Source organism: Cheilinus undulatus, linkage group 3 (assembly GCF_018320785.1).
Source record: "Cheilinus undulatus linkage group 3, ASM1832078v1, whole genome shotgun sequence".
In the NCBI taxonomy this organism is placed as follows: Eukaryota; Metazoa; Chordata; class Actinopteri; order Labriformes; family Labridae; genus Cheilinus; species Cheilinus undulatus.
This window is the reverse complement of record NC_054867.1, coordinates 4232893-4253001: the sequence shown is the minus strand read 5'-3', so window position 1 is coordinate 4253001 and position 20109 is coordinate 4232893. Positions and strand designations below refer to the sequence as shown.

The window sequence follows — 20109 nt, the reverse complement described above, 5'->3', positions numbered from 1 at the left end:
TTCCGTCCGGTGGAGAAGAAGAGCCAGAAAGAGAGTCAGTCAGCTCTGCTAGAAGTAGTTGTTGCTGCTGACGGTCGGTGGAGCACTGCTGAGGAAGGTTAGAAGGCATACCTGAGGATGAGGCTTTCATTCATGGCGAGAGAGAGAGAGAGAGAGAGAGAGAGAGAGAGAGAGAGACGCGGATCCAGAGGCTTTTCTCGCGCCTCATTTCTCTCCATCCATCGCCAGGTGGAGGCAGAGACCTCCACAAGTTCTTCAGCTGTGACTCAGGCAAAGTTGAGCTCCGTGTACGGAGGCTGAGCAGTGCCAGGAGCGAAGTAGAAAAATATCACAGCACTGCAGGCTTTTCAAGAACCAAACATTGATTATAAATCATAATATCAGGAATATTATTAGTTTAGGCTCTGAGTTCTTTAATGTCTTAGTTAAAGATGCGTTTTTAAACTGGTGTGGGTTAAATGTTTTATGATAGAGTCATACAGTAATGATAATAATAATACTGATAATAAAAATAACAACAACAATAAAAGTAATAATGATAATAAAACTAAAATAAAAAGATAAAAATATGAATAATAATGATAATATTATAACAACAACAACAACTATAGAAAAAAAATGGTAATAAAATAAAAAGATAATAATAACAACAACAACAACAACAACAACAACAATAATAACTACAACACAAATAATTATAATAATCACTACAACAACAATAATAAAAATAATAGATATAATAATGATAATAAAATAATAGATATAATAATAATAACAAAAAACAAAAAGATGATGATGATGATAATAATAATTATAACTAAAACAATATTAATTATAGTTACAATAATAATAAAAATAGTGATAATAATAATAATAATAACAATAATAATAATAATAATAATAATGGTCATAATAGTAATAACTACAACAGCAATAAAGAAAATAAAATAATAATAATATCGTAATAATGATAACTATAACAATAACAATAATACTGATTCTACTACTACTATTACTACTTATAATAATAATAATAATAATAATTATAATAATAATAACTACAACAACAACAAAAATAATAATAATAACTACAATAACAATAATAAAAAATAGAAATAATAATACTTATAATAATACTAATAATAAAGGAATAATAATAATAACTACAACAATAACAATACTACTACTACTACTACTACAATTTCTACTTATTATAAAAATAATAATAATAATAATAATAATAATAATAATGGAATAATAATAACTACAACAATAACAATAATACTATTACTGTTACTACTTATAATATAATAATAATAATAATAATAATAATAATAATAATAATAATAATAAGTTAATCAATTAATTAAATAAGTAAATATTTTAAGTTTTATTTTGAGTTTGCAGTACTTACAGGGGCCATATTATGCAGAAATCACTTTTTTTTAGGTTTTTCTAACAAAAACATGCACCCCTGGCCTGTCCACAGTCTCCTCAAGTACCAGAATAATCCAGTCCATTCCTTTCCCCCCTCTCTCTTTCTCCACCTTTCAGAAGACGTGTGCTGAAACAAGTCGTTCTCAGATTTTAACCCCGTGATGTCATGTGGGGAGTTAGAACCTGTTTCCAGGTTCAAGTGGCCTCCCTGCTCGGAAGAAAGTTCCACCCTCCTCTCCTGATCTTCCTCTCAGCTACTACCTGACATGCTGGATAGCTCAGTGGGTTACCCTGCTGACTGTGGTCTGGGAAATTAATGGTTCAAATCCAAGTCTGGTCCTAAACTTTGGATAAAAGCATCTGGACATCAGGAGTGCACCATCCATTCCCTGGGAGGGGTGTGGTCAGGGGCGGAGTCAGACAGCTCAGTAACATTTAAAGCCACAGATGCAGAAAGCGCTCATTTGAACAGGCCTGAATCAGAGGGCGGTTTTTTAGACATGCAAAAATCTTTTTTTTCAGCAACAAACTACACAGACACGTGTTTGGGACCTCTGAGACCAATTCAGACTCAGTGTTTGTGAGTAAAACTGATGTTAGTATTTACAGGAAATGTACATACATCAGAAGTGAAAGTCACAGATCACATTTCTTCAAATTACAACAGTTGATAATCTTTTGGGTACTTGTACATTTTTGAGTACATTTTGAAATCAATAAATTTACTTTATATTACTTTCTTGTACTGTTTCCTCCTCTGCTGTATTTAACTGTATTATTGCAGTGTGACTTTATCTAAAAACCTGGTTGGAGATCTATATTCTCATGTTGTTAATGCCAGTGACAAAAGATCATATTATATTGTCCAACTCCTCAGTAGTTACTAGGGCTGAATGATTTGATAAAATAATCTAATCCCCCATCTTCATAATGTGTGTACGATCCGCTGTTAGTATTAACAAGTTCCAACTTTTTCTCGTCATTCAACTTTTATCTTGAAATTGTGTTTCAACTTCATTCTTTATTCCATGAAAAGTGCTATAAAAATAAAGATTGATTGATTCTCCAAATTTCAATTTTATTCTTGTCATTTCGATTTTAATCTTGACTTGTCCAAAATTACTTTCTCCTTCGAAAATAGCCCTAATCCTCTTCCATAAGCATCTAACAATTAGGACTCAAACTTAGAATTTTGACTTTTAATTTCATACTTTGAGCATTTCAACTCATAATTTTGACTTCTCTTATCATATTTTGAGCTTTAAGATTCATAATTCTAATACCTAAGTGATATTTTGACCTTTTAAACCAATTATTTTGTATTTTAGCTCATATTTTTAACTCAAAACTTTGACTTCATAATCTCATAGTTTGACCTTTTAGACTCACAATTTAAAATTTTGAATCATATTTTGACTTTTAATTTCATGACTAAAATTTTAAACTCAGAAATTTGGCTTCTAATATATTTGCCTTTACAAAACATTTTTCAATTTCAATTTCATGTTTTGACCTTTTTGAACTAATAAATTTACTTTTCTCAGATTCTGAGCCTTTAAACTTGGCTTTTTAACTTTTCAAATGTCAAAATTGTTTATCATCTATGCTGTTTTTTCTTTTTTTTCATATGTTTTTACTGGTGAAGCAAGGTTGACAGTTTTGGTTAAAAAGGTGACCCTGTTAGGCCCTCAGGTTAGTCTTGAATCCAGAATCCGGCCTCTGCAGTGATTGAGTTTGACACCCCTGCCTTACAGCAAAAGACACCGAATGAAATGAATTAATGAATATAAATAAATGGATAAGATTATTTGTTGTTAAAATAAGATATCAAGACATAGTATGTCTAGTTTTGATATTTGCTTCATTAACTTGTTTTATGGAAAGTGTGGGATCCTCTGCTGTTTACTGTGTGATATAAATAAACAAAAGAAAGAAGTGAATGGAGAAGCATGAGGAGCAGCAGACACTAAATGCTGACACAATTTGAAGACCGCCATGGCTGCATCTGTCTTTCTGGCGTTAATAACCCCGCCTACATCTTCAAGCTCATTACACTTGTACAGCCGCCCACATTTCATCAGAGCTGAGTTCAATTTAGCCCCATCAAAAGTTGATTAGTTGGATAAATATTTTGAAGCTGGGTCATTCAGTGAGTCAATCTGAGACAGGCGGGAGATGTGGATGACTGAAAACGAGGTTTAGTGGTTTCAGGTCAGATTATTGTGAGTGTTCATCCTGTTGATGCATTATTGTGTGGGCTGACCACTGACCTTAAAAATTAAAGCAGAAAATAGTTTTACAACACAGGGCAGTGTCTTATTGTCATTTTCAATCACATGTTTGGGTTTGTTAGGAACTACAAAGCATCTGACAAAGATCTCATGTAATTAGAGATATTATAATGAAGACATAGCTGCCTCAGCTGGTTTAGCAACAGGATGCAGACTCTATGGCGTGAAGAGTGAATGCATGTCAACATGGAAGAGATAATTCTGTAGAGCAGAGAGATGTACAGAAAAATACAAACCAGAGAGGATTCAGCAAGTCACAATTTGTTTTTAATTCAGAATTGCCACCTGCAGCTCAGTTCACTTTGTAGCCTTCCAATGGCGACGATTAATCAAAAACAAGAAACAAAAGGTTAAATTAATCAAAATGCATCAACTGTACAAAGAATATTCTTTACACAGAGAACATCAGGGCAAGTGCAATGCAGCATTTGAATAAAAGAATCTGTAATCAAAATTAAAACAAATAAAACCATTATATGCTGCGACTGAGATGAAATTGCAAATTCATGCAAAACCAGTGAGTGAAAAAGAGATAATGAAGAGTATTTAAAGCACCTCAGGAGGAGAACAAACTTAGCTGTATGAAACTAACAGTAATGCTTTAGCTAGAATCTTCTGATTGGCAGCTTGATATTAGAAATCCTCTATAGGAAATAAAAAACAAAGCTTAAGACATGACAGGGAGAAGGCCACGCCTAAAGTCTCCAGGTCTAGGGTAAATAAACAAAACCATTTTAAAGCTCAGATGGAGAACTGAAGATACGTTGAAAAAGGGGTCGATTAAAGTTCTCTCCTAAATTCATAAGTTAAAACGGATATCATACATTTCTGTATGGACAAAGTCAGCTTAGCTCAGCATGAAGACTTAGGGCAACAGCTAATGAGCAACATGTTTCCTCTTTGTTTATAGACTGTATAAAGAATGGACAGAGCTACACCTTGCCTCAAGTGAAGCCAAAACCGCTCCTCCTTCATGTTACGAGATGCGTCAAACTTTTGCAACAATTAAAATTTTCAGTAAATACATTTTCCCCAAACCCAGTTTGATTGTGATAATAAGGGATGCACTATCAGTTTAGCATCAGTGTCAGTTGAAATCAGCTCTGTGTAAAAAGAAAAAGAAAAAAAAAAAAATCTGTCAAATTATAGCAAAAGGACAGATATCAGAATCCAGTAACTTTCTGAACTATGTAGCTCATGAATCAATCAAGAGAGTTTTTTACAGGGCAGACAAAATGAACAATTAAGACAAACTCTTATCTGTTTTCATGGTCAGCTAAAATGTTAAAATGCCTAAAGTTCCGCAATCAGTGCATCTCTAGTGAAATCTATCACTGATTTGTGCATCAGTCAGCTTTATTTAAGAGTGTTTATCACTGTAAAGTCAAAGACACGGTTTAAGCCTGTTTTTCACTGAAAAGTTGCTGCCATCCATATTAGCAACGGGACCAAAACATGGCTACAAAATGTCAAAAGTGCAGCCAGCATAACTCCATTCTCTCTGCATTTAAGGTTTGTGTTTAAAATCTTGAAATGTGCTAAGATACAAAACAAAACCAATTAGGCTGATGCACTGCTTTTTAACAGCTTTTCTCCCTCATTAGGTTATAATCATTTGAAGAAAGGGGCATCATAATCCATGGTTAAAGGGCCTTGAATGAAAATGGATGGAAAAGATTATATTTATAGCCAAGCCAGCTATGGGTCGGTACTTCACATCTATCACCATAGACTGAAAGCTCAACTACTGCCTTTTAGCTAGGAGCGCACACTCCACATGGTGAAAACAGATGTTACTAAAAAGCTACACAGCTGCAAGGACACTGCATGTTGTGAACTTTGCTAAACAAAATAGAAATCATTCTTTTCCACTATGGGGGACCTCCAAAAACAGACTGCATCTTACATACCACAGCGACTTATATTCCAGATTTTTGGGTAGTTATTTGATGCAATGAAATGTTACAGAATGCCATAACTGACAGCTCTGTTGACAACTTAATCTTTTCAAATTTTGGCCTCTAGTAAAATGGAAACACGATGTCACTCAAAAGATTTCAAGATGTTGCTCTGTATTTCATTTTAACCCTTTACTAATCTTTAGCTAGTTGTTTCTCGCTTAGGCTCTATCCTATTTCTACCCCTTCCCCCTTGAAACAGAGTGGTAAGTGGTAGGGGTGAAAACCTTTCCATAAGAATCGAGACGCCACTTGATTGCTGTTCTTCATCACACATTGCCGATGAACAGAGCGTCATTAGAGGTGACAATAAAGTTTCGACCATCTCGTTCATACTGTGGATCTCCATGTTGATCTTCTCCATTTATTTATACAGTTAACAGCCCTCACTTATATGTGTACATTACTAAAATACCATAAACTCCCAGCCCCAGTTTTCTATAATCATCATACCAAAAATCTTTTTACATTTATGCACCACCTTCGTAGCCCGTTGAGCCATTTTGCAGTTGAAAGTCATGCAGTGCATGGAGGGAAATTCATTCTACCCCTTGGTTTCAAGTGTGGTCCTGGAAAATCTTTGTTTCAAAGGCTATGTAGCCCTTAGCCCTAGCCCTGATTCAGAAGAGAACTGGGACATTCCTTCACCTGACATAAACGCGCAAAACCAAGGAGAAGGGCTAAGATAAGGGCTCAGGGTAGAAATGGGATTCACCCATTTTTTGCCTCTAAAACCAAAAACATCTTTTGAAAGGTCTGTTGGGTAACATCAGTGACAAACCATAAAATTTAACCAGTAAAATTCCTAGGATTACAGTCTTCTACAAGGTCAATAAAGCTGTTAACTCCCTACTGGTGAGCTTGAATAAAAATGTGTCCACTGACTAAAAATTACCCTATCAACCGTATCAGGGGTGTCCATAAGACTGAACAGCTTAAAGCTACTGTACAACAAAAAAGGCTGATAATCCTGCAACCAGGTGGATGATAAAAGCAGAGACCAAGCAAGACTTACAGCAAAGTTAAGGCTGATCATTTTCTACAGTCCAGACAACCAGCTGCAAACACCCTAAGCTCTTAAAACCATTTAAGAAAAGTCATCAGATCAGAGGAAGTGGAGGTCTGATCTGATGTTACTGATAAAAAAAAAAGGCACAACAAAAGGTCCTGAGGTACAGCAGGTGTCAAAACTATTTGGCAACACCAACGCGTTCAGATAAAATAAAATCTCTCCAGAAATGACTTTCAAGATTCCTTGCCCATGCAGAAATGTCTCAGCGGTGTGATTTTAACAGTGTAAATTTTAAACGTGAGCTGAGGCAGGAATCGAGTGGACTTTTCTTCACTGAGTCCAACAAGAACAACGAAGGGCATTGGTTTATAGAATCACAACGCTCAGTGCCTCTTGTGCTACCGAGCCAGTCAGTGCTACTAGGAGACTAAAACGACAGAATATTTACTCAACTTGATAATATGGAGATATTATGAACCAACGGGACCTGTATGATAAAGGTGAATCTGATTCTGCATACCCATATATTCAGGCAGATGCTAATCTCCATTTACACAGGAGTTGTAAGAGCTCCAGTTTCTAGTTTTGGTACATTTTTAGTCCAACCTGTACTGACCAATCACCTATCAGCAGGCTACAGTGTTTACAAAATTAAAAAAACAGTAAACCAGAGAAACACTATCCATGGTGACGACATACCAGCTCTAATTAACGTCATTCTGATTATCATTTATCTCTCTGGAATCAGATATCTGCATGAAAAAGCAGCCAACAGCCCATTATAAATCAAACATTTTAACTTGAGCCACACTTACACTTGATGCTGTGTTGCAAAAGCCAAACAGGGTTTAAATTCAATGGAACCTAAAACCCATCAGAGGTGGCTGATTCTAAACTTTCTACAAAAACTTTTTGAAGTCGTCTTCTTCTTTTGACAACAGCCCTGATACATTTTTATTATCTGACAATTCTCCAAACTACAAATAAAGCCTGAGTGAAGCTGCAGTATAGCCAACATCCTACTGCTGAACTGAGACTCAAAACATGAATGGGCAGCTCTCTCTGGGATGTTATGGACAAAGAACTGATGACAACAAACACGCCTGACAGAGAAGGAAGTCTTGCCAAAAGCTGTTTAACGCCACTGCTGGCTTCACCAAAGTTACAGAGGAAGTTACATCCATTCACAGAGGCACACAATATGGACAAGACCTTTGACAGATAAAACAGACTGGGAACTAAAATAAGACGTCTGACTTACAGATCAATGGGAAACAAAACATGCTTTAGATATTTAGCCGTGGTGGTGATGTTGGGAATAAAAAAAACCCAATAAAATCATTAAACAAATAAGTTTTGTATCATGCTGTTACTTCTGCAGTGAAGCTTGTATTTGATTGCAAACTTGCCATTTATGCTTTAATGCTTTTTATTTGCAACAAAGTAAGAGTAAATTTGGACATTTTTTTTTATTGTCAAAAAGGATGCTTTTGGACATCTTGGCATCTAGTTTAACATCTTATTTCTGAATTATGGGAAGGCAGAGTGACTCCTAATGTAGAGTCCCTATTTATGTTTAATCAACACCAGCTATTTTAGAAAGATGACCGAGGTATCATGCTAAACTTTAAAATACTTAGATCAGATTTTGACTTCATAAATACTAACCACACTACCTGTGAGGTGGAAACTTTGTAGCTACACTACACTGAAAAAAAAGCGCCCAGTAGTCACACTGCTTCTCTGTAATTATGAACATCCTCGTGACCATTCTTATGTACGTTTGCTTTTAGAGCTATTCAAAAAACACTTAAACTAAACTCTGTAGCAGACTGAACCATAAAGCTACAATGTGCTTAAATTCATAAAAAAGAAGTGCTCATTAGATCATTAAACAGCGAAGAAAATCTTCTCTCCCTCATCTATAGTAAGTCTGATCTGCACCAAGTTCTGTAACTTTCTGTTTACACTCTGACTGTGCGTTTATTTTGCTCGAGCAACATATTTATTCATAAACTGGGTCAGACGTGTTTAATGACTAGGTTTGCTTCAGAAACTGTGATCTTTCCCAGGCTTAAAGACTAACTAGACCCCTAAATCAGCTGCTTGTGTAAGGGTATTTAGAACCGATGTTGATCAATCCAGGTCCAGTATTTCAATTCTACCACTGTGTTAAAAACATGCACAGCATCTGCCCTCTACAGGCTGAACCCCAGCTACTGCAACAGAATTTTCCTACTGGCTGATGTGGAGAAAGGAAAGCTATGTGGTGTCAGTGGTGGTGTTTCCACTAAGGTGGACGGTCCAGACAACCTATGGTTAAAGCTGGGCTCCACCAATCTGTGGCACACCAGGATTGTGGGTAGTGTAGTTCTAGTCTTCTTGAGTGTGAATAAACCAGGTTTTTCTTGAAAGAAGGGTGATAACATACCATCTTGTGTCTTTGCTAAGCTATTGTCTCACACTCAGGTAGTTCACAGTTAACATTCATGACATTATGGATAATAATCAAACCTGCAAAAGCAGCACAGACTATAGGATGTTGCCTCTGATGGTACGTTGGCGAGTCTTCTCCCTCACCCCTGCCATCTCTGCCCATGACTTTTAAAGGCATTGTTTGAAATTCAGTGGAAGTACCTCAACCGAGACTCCAGGGTTTAGTTAGTCTTTACAGTCATAATCATGTCCTAAAATAGGGATGCACAATACTTTCAGCATGACATCGGTATTGACAGATATTAGCTTATGCTAGCAGATACGAACATTTCTGCAAATATTTTCCAAACGTTACACTGGCAACATGTACGAATAAGTTTGTGGGGTTTTAGGCTGGACCAACAGACCAGACATCAGCTTTTCTTTGTTCATCTTCAATCCTTAAACTTTAAAGTGTGTTTAAGGACTTAAATTTAGTTCTGAAATATATATTTAAATACTGTTGTTGACATTGGTATCAGCTAAAATGAATATGTACATACTTTCATATCTGATATTGGCAAAATCCAATATTGTGCATCCCTAAAAATGTATATAGCTGTTGACTCTGACATCACAAAGCATGGGCACTGACTAAAACTGAATAAACTTCATACATATGTGTCAGCTTCATGGTAACTGCTGATTTTTGCTTCATCACACTATGAAGGAACTACGTCATCCCTTCACTGTGCAAATATTACCTATCAGAATAAAAGCACTCCCCTCTGCTGGGATCAAAAAAGAATAGCAGCACAAAAAGGCAGAAAAAAATAAAATATTACTTCCTGTACATGGGACGGTCCCTGCAAATAATGTGTTAAATTTAAAAAGTGATAAAAAGATTAAGGAAGAACGGAGGAATTCTTTATAATCTGCCTGTAAGAGGATCAGACCTCATACACTCAGTCTTTTACATTTAACTATCCCTTTTTGATACCTTGGCTGAAACCATCACCCTCCAAACAGATTAAAATTAAAGGTAGAAAGTCCAGAGAAAAATCGCTGAAGCGCATAAAAAAATAAACCTGGGCATGTACGATTTACAAACAAAATTTAAAGGAAATTCAAGAAAAGATGTAATGCTTCAGCCCTGACTTGAACAGAGATGTTTGGCACTTTATTGTTCTGAGTCTAGACATGTTGATGGATGGATGGAAGCAGAAGGAAGGTCTGAAGTCACATTAGAGCGGGTTCAGACGATGGCGTTGGTGCCACGGAGGCCGACCCCGCGGGCGAACTGCTCCAGCAGGCCAGTGATGGCGCCGGAGGGGCTGGGGGCTGATGACTTAAGGCCCACAGTGGAGCTGTAGGCTGCCAGGAAGACTTCCCGCACCGCCTCCAGACGGGCCTGACGCTCGGAGGGGAAGGGACACCTGGAGAGGAGGGAGGAAGGAGGGGGAGGACACGACAGGGAGTGAGATAAGAAGACAGGAAGATAAAGGTTAAGGCAGGTAAATTACTCTTGCTTCAGAAGTGCCAGGAAAGTCATCAGGAAACAAAAGAAAAGCTCTGTCAAAGAATCAGAAGAAAAAACACTGAGTGACTCAGCTCGGATCGACCCCACAATGTACTCTTGAAGTAACCATCACAGAGCTTGCGTTCTCATCATTGCCATCTCTCTTCACAGTTTCTCTCATTCTCCCTGAATTAAGATATATAGACGCTATTTTCTTTTTCTGACTACAAGTAACGCTGGCGGGACACACTCAATTTGGCAGTCGGATCAAGCAGAAATTAAAATGTCTCCCCCACTGGGAGGAGAGAGTGGGAGGATGAGTCAGAAGGAGAACCCGGTGGAAAATTTGTCTCCCTTGATTCTCATCCTCGCCTCGTGCTCGGTTCAGTGAGGGGACAGAAAGGGGCCATGAAAAATGCATGCGCTCGACAGGAAACAATCAGTGCTCAAATTCAGCAGAACTCTAACATTTGTAATTGTTTTCTTTTAAAGAAGAAGGAGAAGAAAAAGTATACTGACAAGATATTTGCTAAGAAGGATTTTCTTAATTCGAAAAAGCAACTTGTTCACTGTTACTGTTGGAAAGAAATACTTTCTCCATATTAGAGCTGGCTTATCAATTACAACTTAACTGATATTTTGCTCGACACAACATGCAATCATTCAAGTGTCAATTTTTAGGATAGTTTACAATGAAATCCTTGTTTTCCTAATGTTTGTCTTGATTACTCCTTTTAATACAGCAGTTGATATCATATTTGCAATGAGTCAAAATAATCACAATTAGATATTCTTTTCAAAATTGTTCAGTCCTAATTTAATCCACTGTGTTGGTTATAATACAGAATGATTTATTGCTTGTGTTTGTTGGAAAATACACAAGATGAGAAAGGCATATTTAATCACAATTTTTTGGGAACAATCGAAATTAGATTATTTTCCCAAATCGCCCTACTCTAGATTACCTCAAACACAGATTCCAACATCTGGATTAAAGGCGTTACAGTCTAAGCTTGCAAAGCAGATGGATGTGCCCATTTCTGTGTTTCCCACAGGCAAATCCATCTTGCAAAGCTCCGTCTGAACAGTTTGGGGGCGGTCGTGACGTAAGCAAGCAGCAACAAGAGGCCGGTGCAATTATGGCAGAAGAGATTACCGTGGATGCTGTTAAGCCTAAGTTTTGTCAGAACTTGGCAGCATTTCTTTGTTAAAAAAAGAACAAAGAACAGCACTAAGTTGTTTTGTTTTCAAAAACGACAAAAAAGTCATGTGCTGACATGTCTACAGTCGCTATGGTTCACATTATGCAGTTCTCTATGGAGTTTACTCCTCGGTAGGGCTGCACCTCGGTAGCAGCGAAAAGACGTCATATGTTTTGTTGCTCTGATTGGCCCATAAAGATGTGACAGAGAGCATTTGTCCAATCACCTTTCCAAAGGCTCTACCCTTTCCCAAACGCTGTGTATAAGAGGTTTCCCAGATGGATGTGTGAAACACATCCATCTGGTGTGTCAGGTTAACATTTTTTGCAGTGAACACAAACAGAACTCAACTGACTCAGTGTGCAAGATGTGGTGGGTGATCTTTGTCTTTGGATAAAGGCTCGGTTATGCTCAGGATTAATTGGTAAGTGTGAAGAGGGCTCACCTCTTACCTGAGAAAGTTAGTCAAGGAAAAATGATGCACAGTAAATCCAGTTCTTGGCAGGAAAGTATTTTTTCCTACTTTCATTTGTATTTTGTAATACTTTAATTTGTAAAATAGTATACCTTTATTTATTTTGACTCAATCCTCTGTTGTTTATTTGTTTTACACCTTTAAACCCTCCATGGATCCCAACAAACATTCTTCCAAGAGGGGAAAGAAAAAGAATAGGTGGCAGTAGGGCTGGGTTTTAATTTGTGCAATATAAAGAAAAAACACTGGGTAGATATAATAGTTTAGGTTTTTCATGTTGGAGCAATTTGTAAAAACACTGGTGACGTTACATTACAAATGGTGTTTGACGTTGTTTTCATACATTTGATATTTGAGTTTGCAGGTACAGGATTTAGGTACCTTATCTGTTCAAATGTGAAACGTACCCATCCCTAGCCGTGCTTGCTGACACTTTTCTAGTTTGTTGCCTCGTTCAATTCAAATACTTTTTTAGCGATCTGGAGAGCATCTTTTTCTTTACAAGAACAGCAGAAATTAAGGTGACAATGGTTGTCTGTCAAGCATGCATTTTGTAGTTCACTCCTCAGCAGCAGCAGAAGTGCACGTCTACAATATTTTCATTTTGATGCTCTGAATCACCCAAAATGCATGTGACAAACAATTATCTAATCAACCTCTTAGTTATTTTTGTCCTCAAACACAGTCTACGGGGTGTTACCCAGATGAATGTGAAATATATCCTATGCTATGGATATGACTAAAAGTACATCTGTGTCAGGTAAGCTGCCACTATAGTGAGTGAGTTAAGAGCCTACAATGATTGTCAATGAGCACAGACTCAAAGCCCCTGAGACTCTGCCAACCTCTCCTAGTCTTTTCAATCAAACCAGCACTTAATAAGCTTGTTTACAAAACACTGCACCCCTCTTTTCTTAAAATGCAGAACTATGACCTAGTATTAGCGCCAACCTCCGCCTGCCTGGGTGGCACCTCTGTCTCCAGCACATTTTGAGCCATGAAGCAGCCGTTCATTACACAATGAATGGGGATGGATTTTCAATAGCATCAGGTCTTACGCAATGCTTGATGGTGGCAGCTGCACTTGCTGTTATGACTGTGTATGGCTCAGGATTTTATTCTGCTATACTGGTCGCAACAGTATATAAGACAAAGCCAACTTTTAGATGAATTAAAATAAGGTGAAAAATTTCACATCCAATTAAATGCAAATTATGATTGTATTTGGCCAACTCATGTACAGTAAACCCATTCTGTAAAATAACTTCACACTGCAATGGTGTGATGTTGGTTTACAGACCATGGCTAACATTAGCAGAGCTAGCACTGCATGATTTCCTTGCAGGTCACAAGATCACATAACGCTTTATATGTGAGTAAAACTTGATACAGCTTATTTTCTAGATCAAAATTTTACTAAATCAGCTGTTCCCATGGGATGACAGCAGTGCTTTTAGTTCATCGTCCTTTTAAATTGGGTTAAAGAGCGTTGTGGCAAAGCTGTAGTCATTAAGAAGAGCTACAGGGACTACTACTACTACAGGTGGGCTGTGTCACAGTGTAGATGGTGAATCTTCATGGGATTGTGGTACTGAACTGATAAAAACTATTAAGAAGATGTTTGACTTGTAATTGTGGTGCCCTCATACAGTAAAACAAAGACTGTTGATCAATATACAAAATATTTTGAGCTTTTTTCCCCCTCATTTTGCCGTTTGAGTTTCAGAGAATCTTTTGTTGTCAAAGTCTACAAAGTTCTTAAAACATGACCCTGTGTGACAAAGAGAACTGAAATGTTTTCATTTACTGAGCCCCAACAGCAACCCTGGAGTGCACACAGCAGATGGGTTGTAAAGTTCTACTTACATTCGTCCACTGGGTCCTTCATCCTGAAAGCTGAAGGGCAGGGGGGAGTCATAGGCAGCAGCGACAGCAGATGACGTGGAGGAGGCTGAGGCAACAGGTGGAGGGAAATTAGCGTGGTCATGGATGCTGCCACAACCAGAAACTATCTGCCAACTGCCATACTCTGTAGAGAGGGAGGACCCCGACCGCGTGTAGTCTGCTGCTAACCTGTGAGAGAAGAGGAGGAGGAGGAGACATCCTATTGGCCATGCATGAGCTGCAGTTTGAAGGTTCCTCTTGGTGCACTGGTTGCTAAAATGGAGACACTCCCTCGCTTCAGCCTTTGGTGTTCATCCAAAATTTACATTACTGAAGCTAAGTGTGTTTAAAAATAAGATGGCATGCAAAACAGAGTTCATCAACTCCCTTACCGTCTCCCAGGGACAGCCAATGGGCTGCTACCAGTGCGTGTGACACCGTGTTCTGATTGGTTTGAGGAGGAGGAGCTGGAAGACCTGGCCTCATTGAGTGGGTGGGATAGGTGCTCCTCAATAGGGTTCTGTTTATTCCAAACAGCCATCTGAGGAGAGGAGGTGGTGCCTTTTCTCCTGTGGAGAGACACATTACTTCAGCATCAACAGAGGAGGAGGAGTAGGAGTGTACAACACTGTCTGTGCTGTGATGGTAAACGTGCTTGCTGACTCAATTCAGCTTTTTTTTTGTTTGATGTGGTGCTCCTCTGTCAGCACCATCACTGCTGTAACGGTAGGTTGAGCCCAGGGCCTGTACTCTTACTTCTTAAAGAGTCTGGGAGCACATGGAAAGGCCTGTGAGTCCATTTTGTTAAAGATTTATTTTTGGGCTTTTTATGCCTTTATTGACAGAGGAGGACAATGGACAGAATCAGAAAAAGGGATGATAGAGCTTGGGAGAGACATGCGGGAAAGTGCAACAGGATGAATTCGAATCCAGGCTGACTGTGTTCATGGGGCACGCCATAAACCACCAGTCTGTGAGTCCATTACAGCAGACATGGGGCCTCGGTCTTGAATTTCCCTCAGGATTAATAAAGTGTCTGTCTGTCATTAGACAAGATCTTAAGATCTTTCATAAATTTGTTCTAAGAGAACCCTCCGTGACATGTTCTTAAACTGCTCAACTGTTTGCACTTGAAGCTGATGGATACCAGGTGCTCCTAAGCTAGAAGCATGTACACATTTCTCCTCATTAGCGTAGAGAAACACTCTTTTTCTGCCCCTATAAGGGCATATGACTCCAGGGAAGTGTGCAGCCACAGAAGGCGCACAGGAGTGAAAACAGAAGAAGCAAGATATCAGTAATGTCAACATTAAAATCAACAGTAAAAACAACCACAGTACTTTGAATTACTTTGATAGTTGTAGAGTGGATGTAGTGCTGCTTCAAATGACACCAAAAGAGAAAGAGTTCATTATTTTTAGCACCAGTGGTGGATATTAAATATTTAAACACAACATTAAATGGATGAAATCACTAGTTCAGATGGTGTTTTCATCAGAAACGGCATTCATCATGCTGTAATATGAAATGGACGCCTCCCACATGAGTTAAAAAATAGTTAAATCTGGCATGGAGGTGCCATTTTTTTTCAAAGTGAGTATGATTTGATAATAGCATACATTTATTCTACATTTTAAAATTATGGAACAGCATTTGAACACATTTAAACCTGCTGAAACACACGTACCTATGTGTTAAGTCAGGGTTTTATTGTTAAATTAAGTGTCTAATGGGGCACACATGCTCCAATGACTAGGTTGCACCACATGTATGTAGGCAGCCTGGGTTCAAGTCCCACCTGTGGCTCCATTCTCATGTCTCTCCCTCACTCTCTCATCCCTGTGTTTCCACTCTATCCACTGTCCTCCTCTGTCACTAAATGCATATAAAGCCTGAACAGATATCCACAAAATAATAGTAATGAGTGTCAAAAAACTCCTCTGCATATGCCAAATTTCTATACAGAATCAAACATTTTGTAGCCAAGATCGAGAAGAAGAAGAAGAACTTTATTTATTTGTCCCCAGTAAGGGCGATTCAGTGTGCAAAAATATGGGGAGCATAAGAAACATAAAAGCAACATAAAACACGTAAGAATACATAAAAACATGTACAGCACAATTGACCCATTAAAGCACAAAATAACATAAAACAAGTCATAAATTTAAAATCCAACAAGGAAATTGATCAATTAATTCATTACACTGGATGTCACAAGGTGCAAAAGTGCAAAGACTATCTCCTCCTACTGGAGTTAAGAAGGGAGATGGCAGTAGGAATAAAGGAGTGTTTGTATCTGTTGGTTTTGATTGGTAGAAGTCTGAGAAGGGAACCTGAAGGGAGAGGCTCAAATTGTAGATGTAATGGATGCGAGCTATCTGACAAGATAGACTTAGCCATGTTGAACACCCTTTTGTTGTACAGATCCTGAAGAGGTTCCTGAGTCACACCAATTATTTTACTGCAGACTCTAACTACTCTTGAAAGGACATTTTTGTTTTTAATGTTCAGGGACTGAAACCAACAGATAAAAGAAAAGGTAAGCACTGGCTCAATAAAGGAACGATAAAACATATTTAACAAGGACCTGTCAACCTGGAATTTAGTGAGTTTTCTGAGACAGAAGAGGCGCTGCTGACTTTTCTTATTCACTGCATTAGTATTATGCTCAAAAGTCAGTTTCTTGTCGATTATAGTGCCTAAGTACTTATAGGACTCCACTGTTTCAATGTTCTGTCCATTGATTATCGTGCTGACAGGAGAAGAAGGGGAGTTTCCGAAATCAATCAGCATGTCTTTTGTCTTGGTCACATTAACTAATAAGAAAGATTCCTGACACCAGGTTGTAAAATAATCAATAACGGGACCATGAGAGAGTTCCTCACTGTTCAACAAGCTAACAATTACAGTATCGTCCACAAACTTTAAAATATGGCGGTTTTCATATGTACTCCTGCAGTCATTCATATACATAATATAAAGGAGAGGAGATAGAACACATCCTTGGGGAGACCCCGTGGATGTTACAGACAGTCCAGAAAGTTCTCCATTTACTCTCACTCTCTGAGTCCTGAACATAAGAAAATCCAAAATCTAACCAACGATCCTATTATCAAGGCTGCACTGGTTAGTAAGTTTCCTGACAAGCAGATGAGGCTGGATAGTGTTGAAGGCTGAGGAGAAATCAACAAATAATAATCTAGCATGAGTGCTAGAGCCTTCAGCAAATTGCAAAGGATCAAACAGATGTTCAGTCCTGTTTAATATTTCGTTTTTGATCAACTGTTCAAATGATTTCATTACTAAGGAGGTCAGAGCAATGGGCCTGAAATCATTCAAGGTGTTTGGGCTAGATGTTTTAGCAACAGGGACTATAGTGGCCTGTTTCCACTTTGCAGGGACTCTCTGCAGAGAAAGAGACAAGTTAAAAATATGGGTGAAAATAGGCCCTAACTGCTCTGAGCAGTGGATGAGCATACGGCTGCTGATATTATCAGGGCCCGCACTTGTTTTAATTTTACAGTGTTTAAAGGAGTTGATAACAGTTAAACATTTAAAACAGACACTGATTCACTAAAATCAGACAAGGACTTCTTTAACAAAGCAGTTTCATTCTTAAAATCATGCACATCAAATCTACAATAAAAGTTATTAGCCAAGCTCATTAGCCAAGACTTGATCAGAGGAGAATCCCTCTAAGGATATATTTTTCTTGACGTTGTTTGCCTGCCCTGTCATTATCTTGAGGCTTTCCCAGGCAGAACCTAAGTTATTGTTACTAAGTTTATTTTTTAACTTTTTGTTTATAGCACCATTCGGCCCGCCTTATCTCCTGTTTGATCTCTTTTTTTGCACAGACTGGAGTTCAGAAAAAACACCCTCTTTAAATAAGAGTTTTTTCTTCTTTAGTAGCTCTATCAAGTGTTTGCTCACCCAAGGTTTACTATTAGGGTATAAGCACTGCATAATCAAATTAATCCTGACCTAATTTAAGTCATGATTTTTTGCACACTTAATTATTTTTAAGTGTTAAATTCAATTTGTTTTAAATGAGGAAAAAGTAACATTTTTATTTTGTGTCATTCTTGTTCTAGCACATTTGTGAATGCTCTGGAGTGGTCCTAGTTTCTGTTGTTAAGAGCAAATCACATATACAAATATACCACTGGTAAATATATCTTGAACAGACCACGTAAAAAGAGAGTGAAGCCAAGCTCCCTCTGGATTTGTTGATTTTAGTGCCGTGCCCAGTGCTTCTTTTTTTATGTTTCACTCAGAAATGACTTTTATATTTTATTGGGGCCCAGAGAATGAAAGTGGCATGGCTGACCCTTCTGCAATCACTCAAGTTCTCTGTTATTATTTTTACCACATCCATTCCATCTTTTTATGGGGCACTATACAAGTCCCAACTTTATGAATATTGGTTTTTGTGTGAACCTACAAAAATACAAGATTGATACAGGAGTTAGAAATGGATGTGGGCAATATTTTGCAAGTTAATGGAACAGTCCCAATCATGTCATTTGGTGGGACGATCTACCAACAAATCTCTTGGATCCATACCATAATTGCAACAGGAAATATGTCATTTTGAATACATTTGTCAAAACGAGGATATTCTGGGCAAGCATCAGAGTTTGTATGTCTCAAAAAAAATTGAATATCATGAAAAAGTTCAATATTTTTTGTCACTCATTTCAGAAAGTGAAACCCATATATTATATAGACTCATTACACATAGGGGGAAATATTTCAAGCCTTTATTTCTTGAAATGTTGATGATTATGGCTTAAAGATAATGAAAACCCAAAATTCAGTGCCTCAGAAAGTTTGAATATTACATGAGATTAAAAAAAAGAATATTTTAAAAAGAAATGTCAGACTTCTGAAAAAACTGTTTCAGATGAAAATAAATTTTGCATATCATTTGGAAATCAAGGTCCCAGAGTCTGGAGGAAGAGTGGAGAGGCACAGAATCCCAGTTGCTTGAAGTCCAGTGTGAAGTTTCCACAGTCAATGATGATTTGGGCTGCCATGGCATCAGCTGGTGTCGGTCCACTGTGTTTTCTGTAGTCCACAGTCAACGCAGCCATCTACTAGAGGTGTAAATCACCAGTTTCATCACGATACGATACGATATAGATTCACAGAACAACGATTCGATATTTGCCGATATTCACCAAGTCTGCCACGATTCGATTTCGATTCAATTCCATTTAGAGTCCTGCGATCAATATCAGACGATATTGTAAACCCATTTACCACAATCTGTTACTTTTCACATAAAGGAAATGAACACAATATTGATATGTTTTGAGAAATTTATTTCCAAATGTTTAAGGCATTTACATGAAAAACATTCTTCAACAAAGTGAAAAAATGCCTGTGTTTCACTTTAAAGTGCTACAGTTTTCAGTTTTAAAAGCACAGTATTTTTTCAGCATTGTGACTCGTGGCTGGGTGGAAACTGTCATAACCAAGCACGCGGGGGGACTTTCAAAATTAAAGCATGAGATAAAAATGGCGATGGATATCGATTATTATACTTTCAATCAGTTTGACTGAATCATTGCAAACAATCAATATATCAATGCATATCAATGAATCGTTACACCCCTACCATCTACCAGGACATTTTAGAGCACTTCATGCTCCCTTCTGCTGACAAACTTTATGGAGATGCTGATTTCATTTTCCAGCAGGACTTGGCGCCCGCCCACAATGCCAAAGGTACCAAAAGCTGCTTCAATGACCATGGTGTTACTGTGCTTGATTGGCCAGCAAACTGGCCTGACCTGAACCCCATAGAGAATCGATGGGGTATTGTCAAGAGGAAGATGAGAGACATCAGACCCAACAATGCAGATGACCTGAAGGCCACTATCAAAGCAACCTGGGCTTCCGTTACACCTG

The 20109-nt window shown here is 37.9% G+C and overlaps 1 protein-coding gene across 1 annotated transcript in view; it reads right to left on the bottom strand.

Moving 5' to 3' along the window:
* Positions 1-4015: 4015 nt before the first annotated feature.
* The window catches only part of mtmr14 (myotubularin related protein 14), a 53626-nt gene continuing 37532 nt past the window's right edge, over positions 4016-20109 (bottom strand). Inside the window, exons 17-19 of the mRNA XM_041779173.1 lie at positions 14586-14762; positions 14176-14382; positions 4016-10549 (exon numbers count right to left, since the gene is read on the bottom strand). Coding sequence (XP_041635107.1) covers positions 10369-10549; positions 14176-14382; positions 14586-14762 — 565 coding nt within the window. The 3' untranslated portion in view covers positions 4016-10368. The remainder of the gene's footprint in view (positions 10550-14175; positions 14383-14585; positions 14763-20109) is intronic.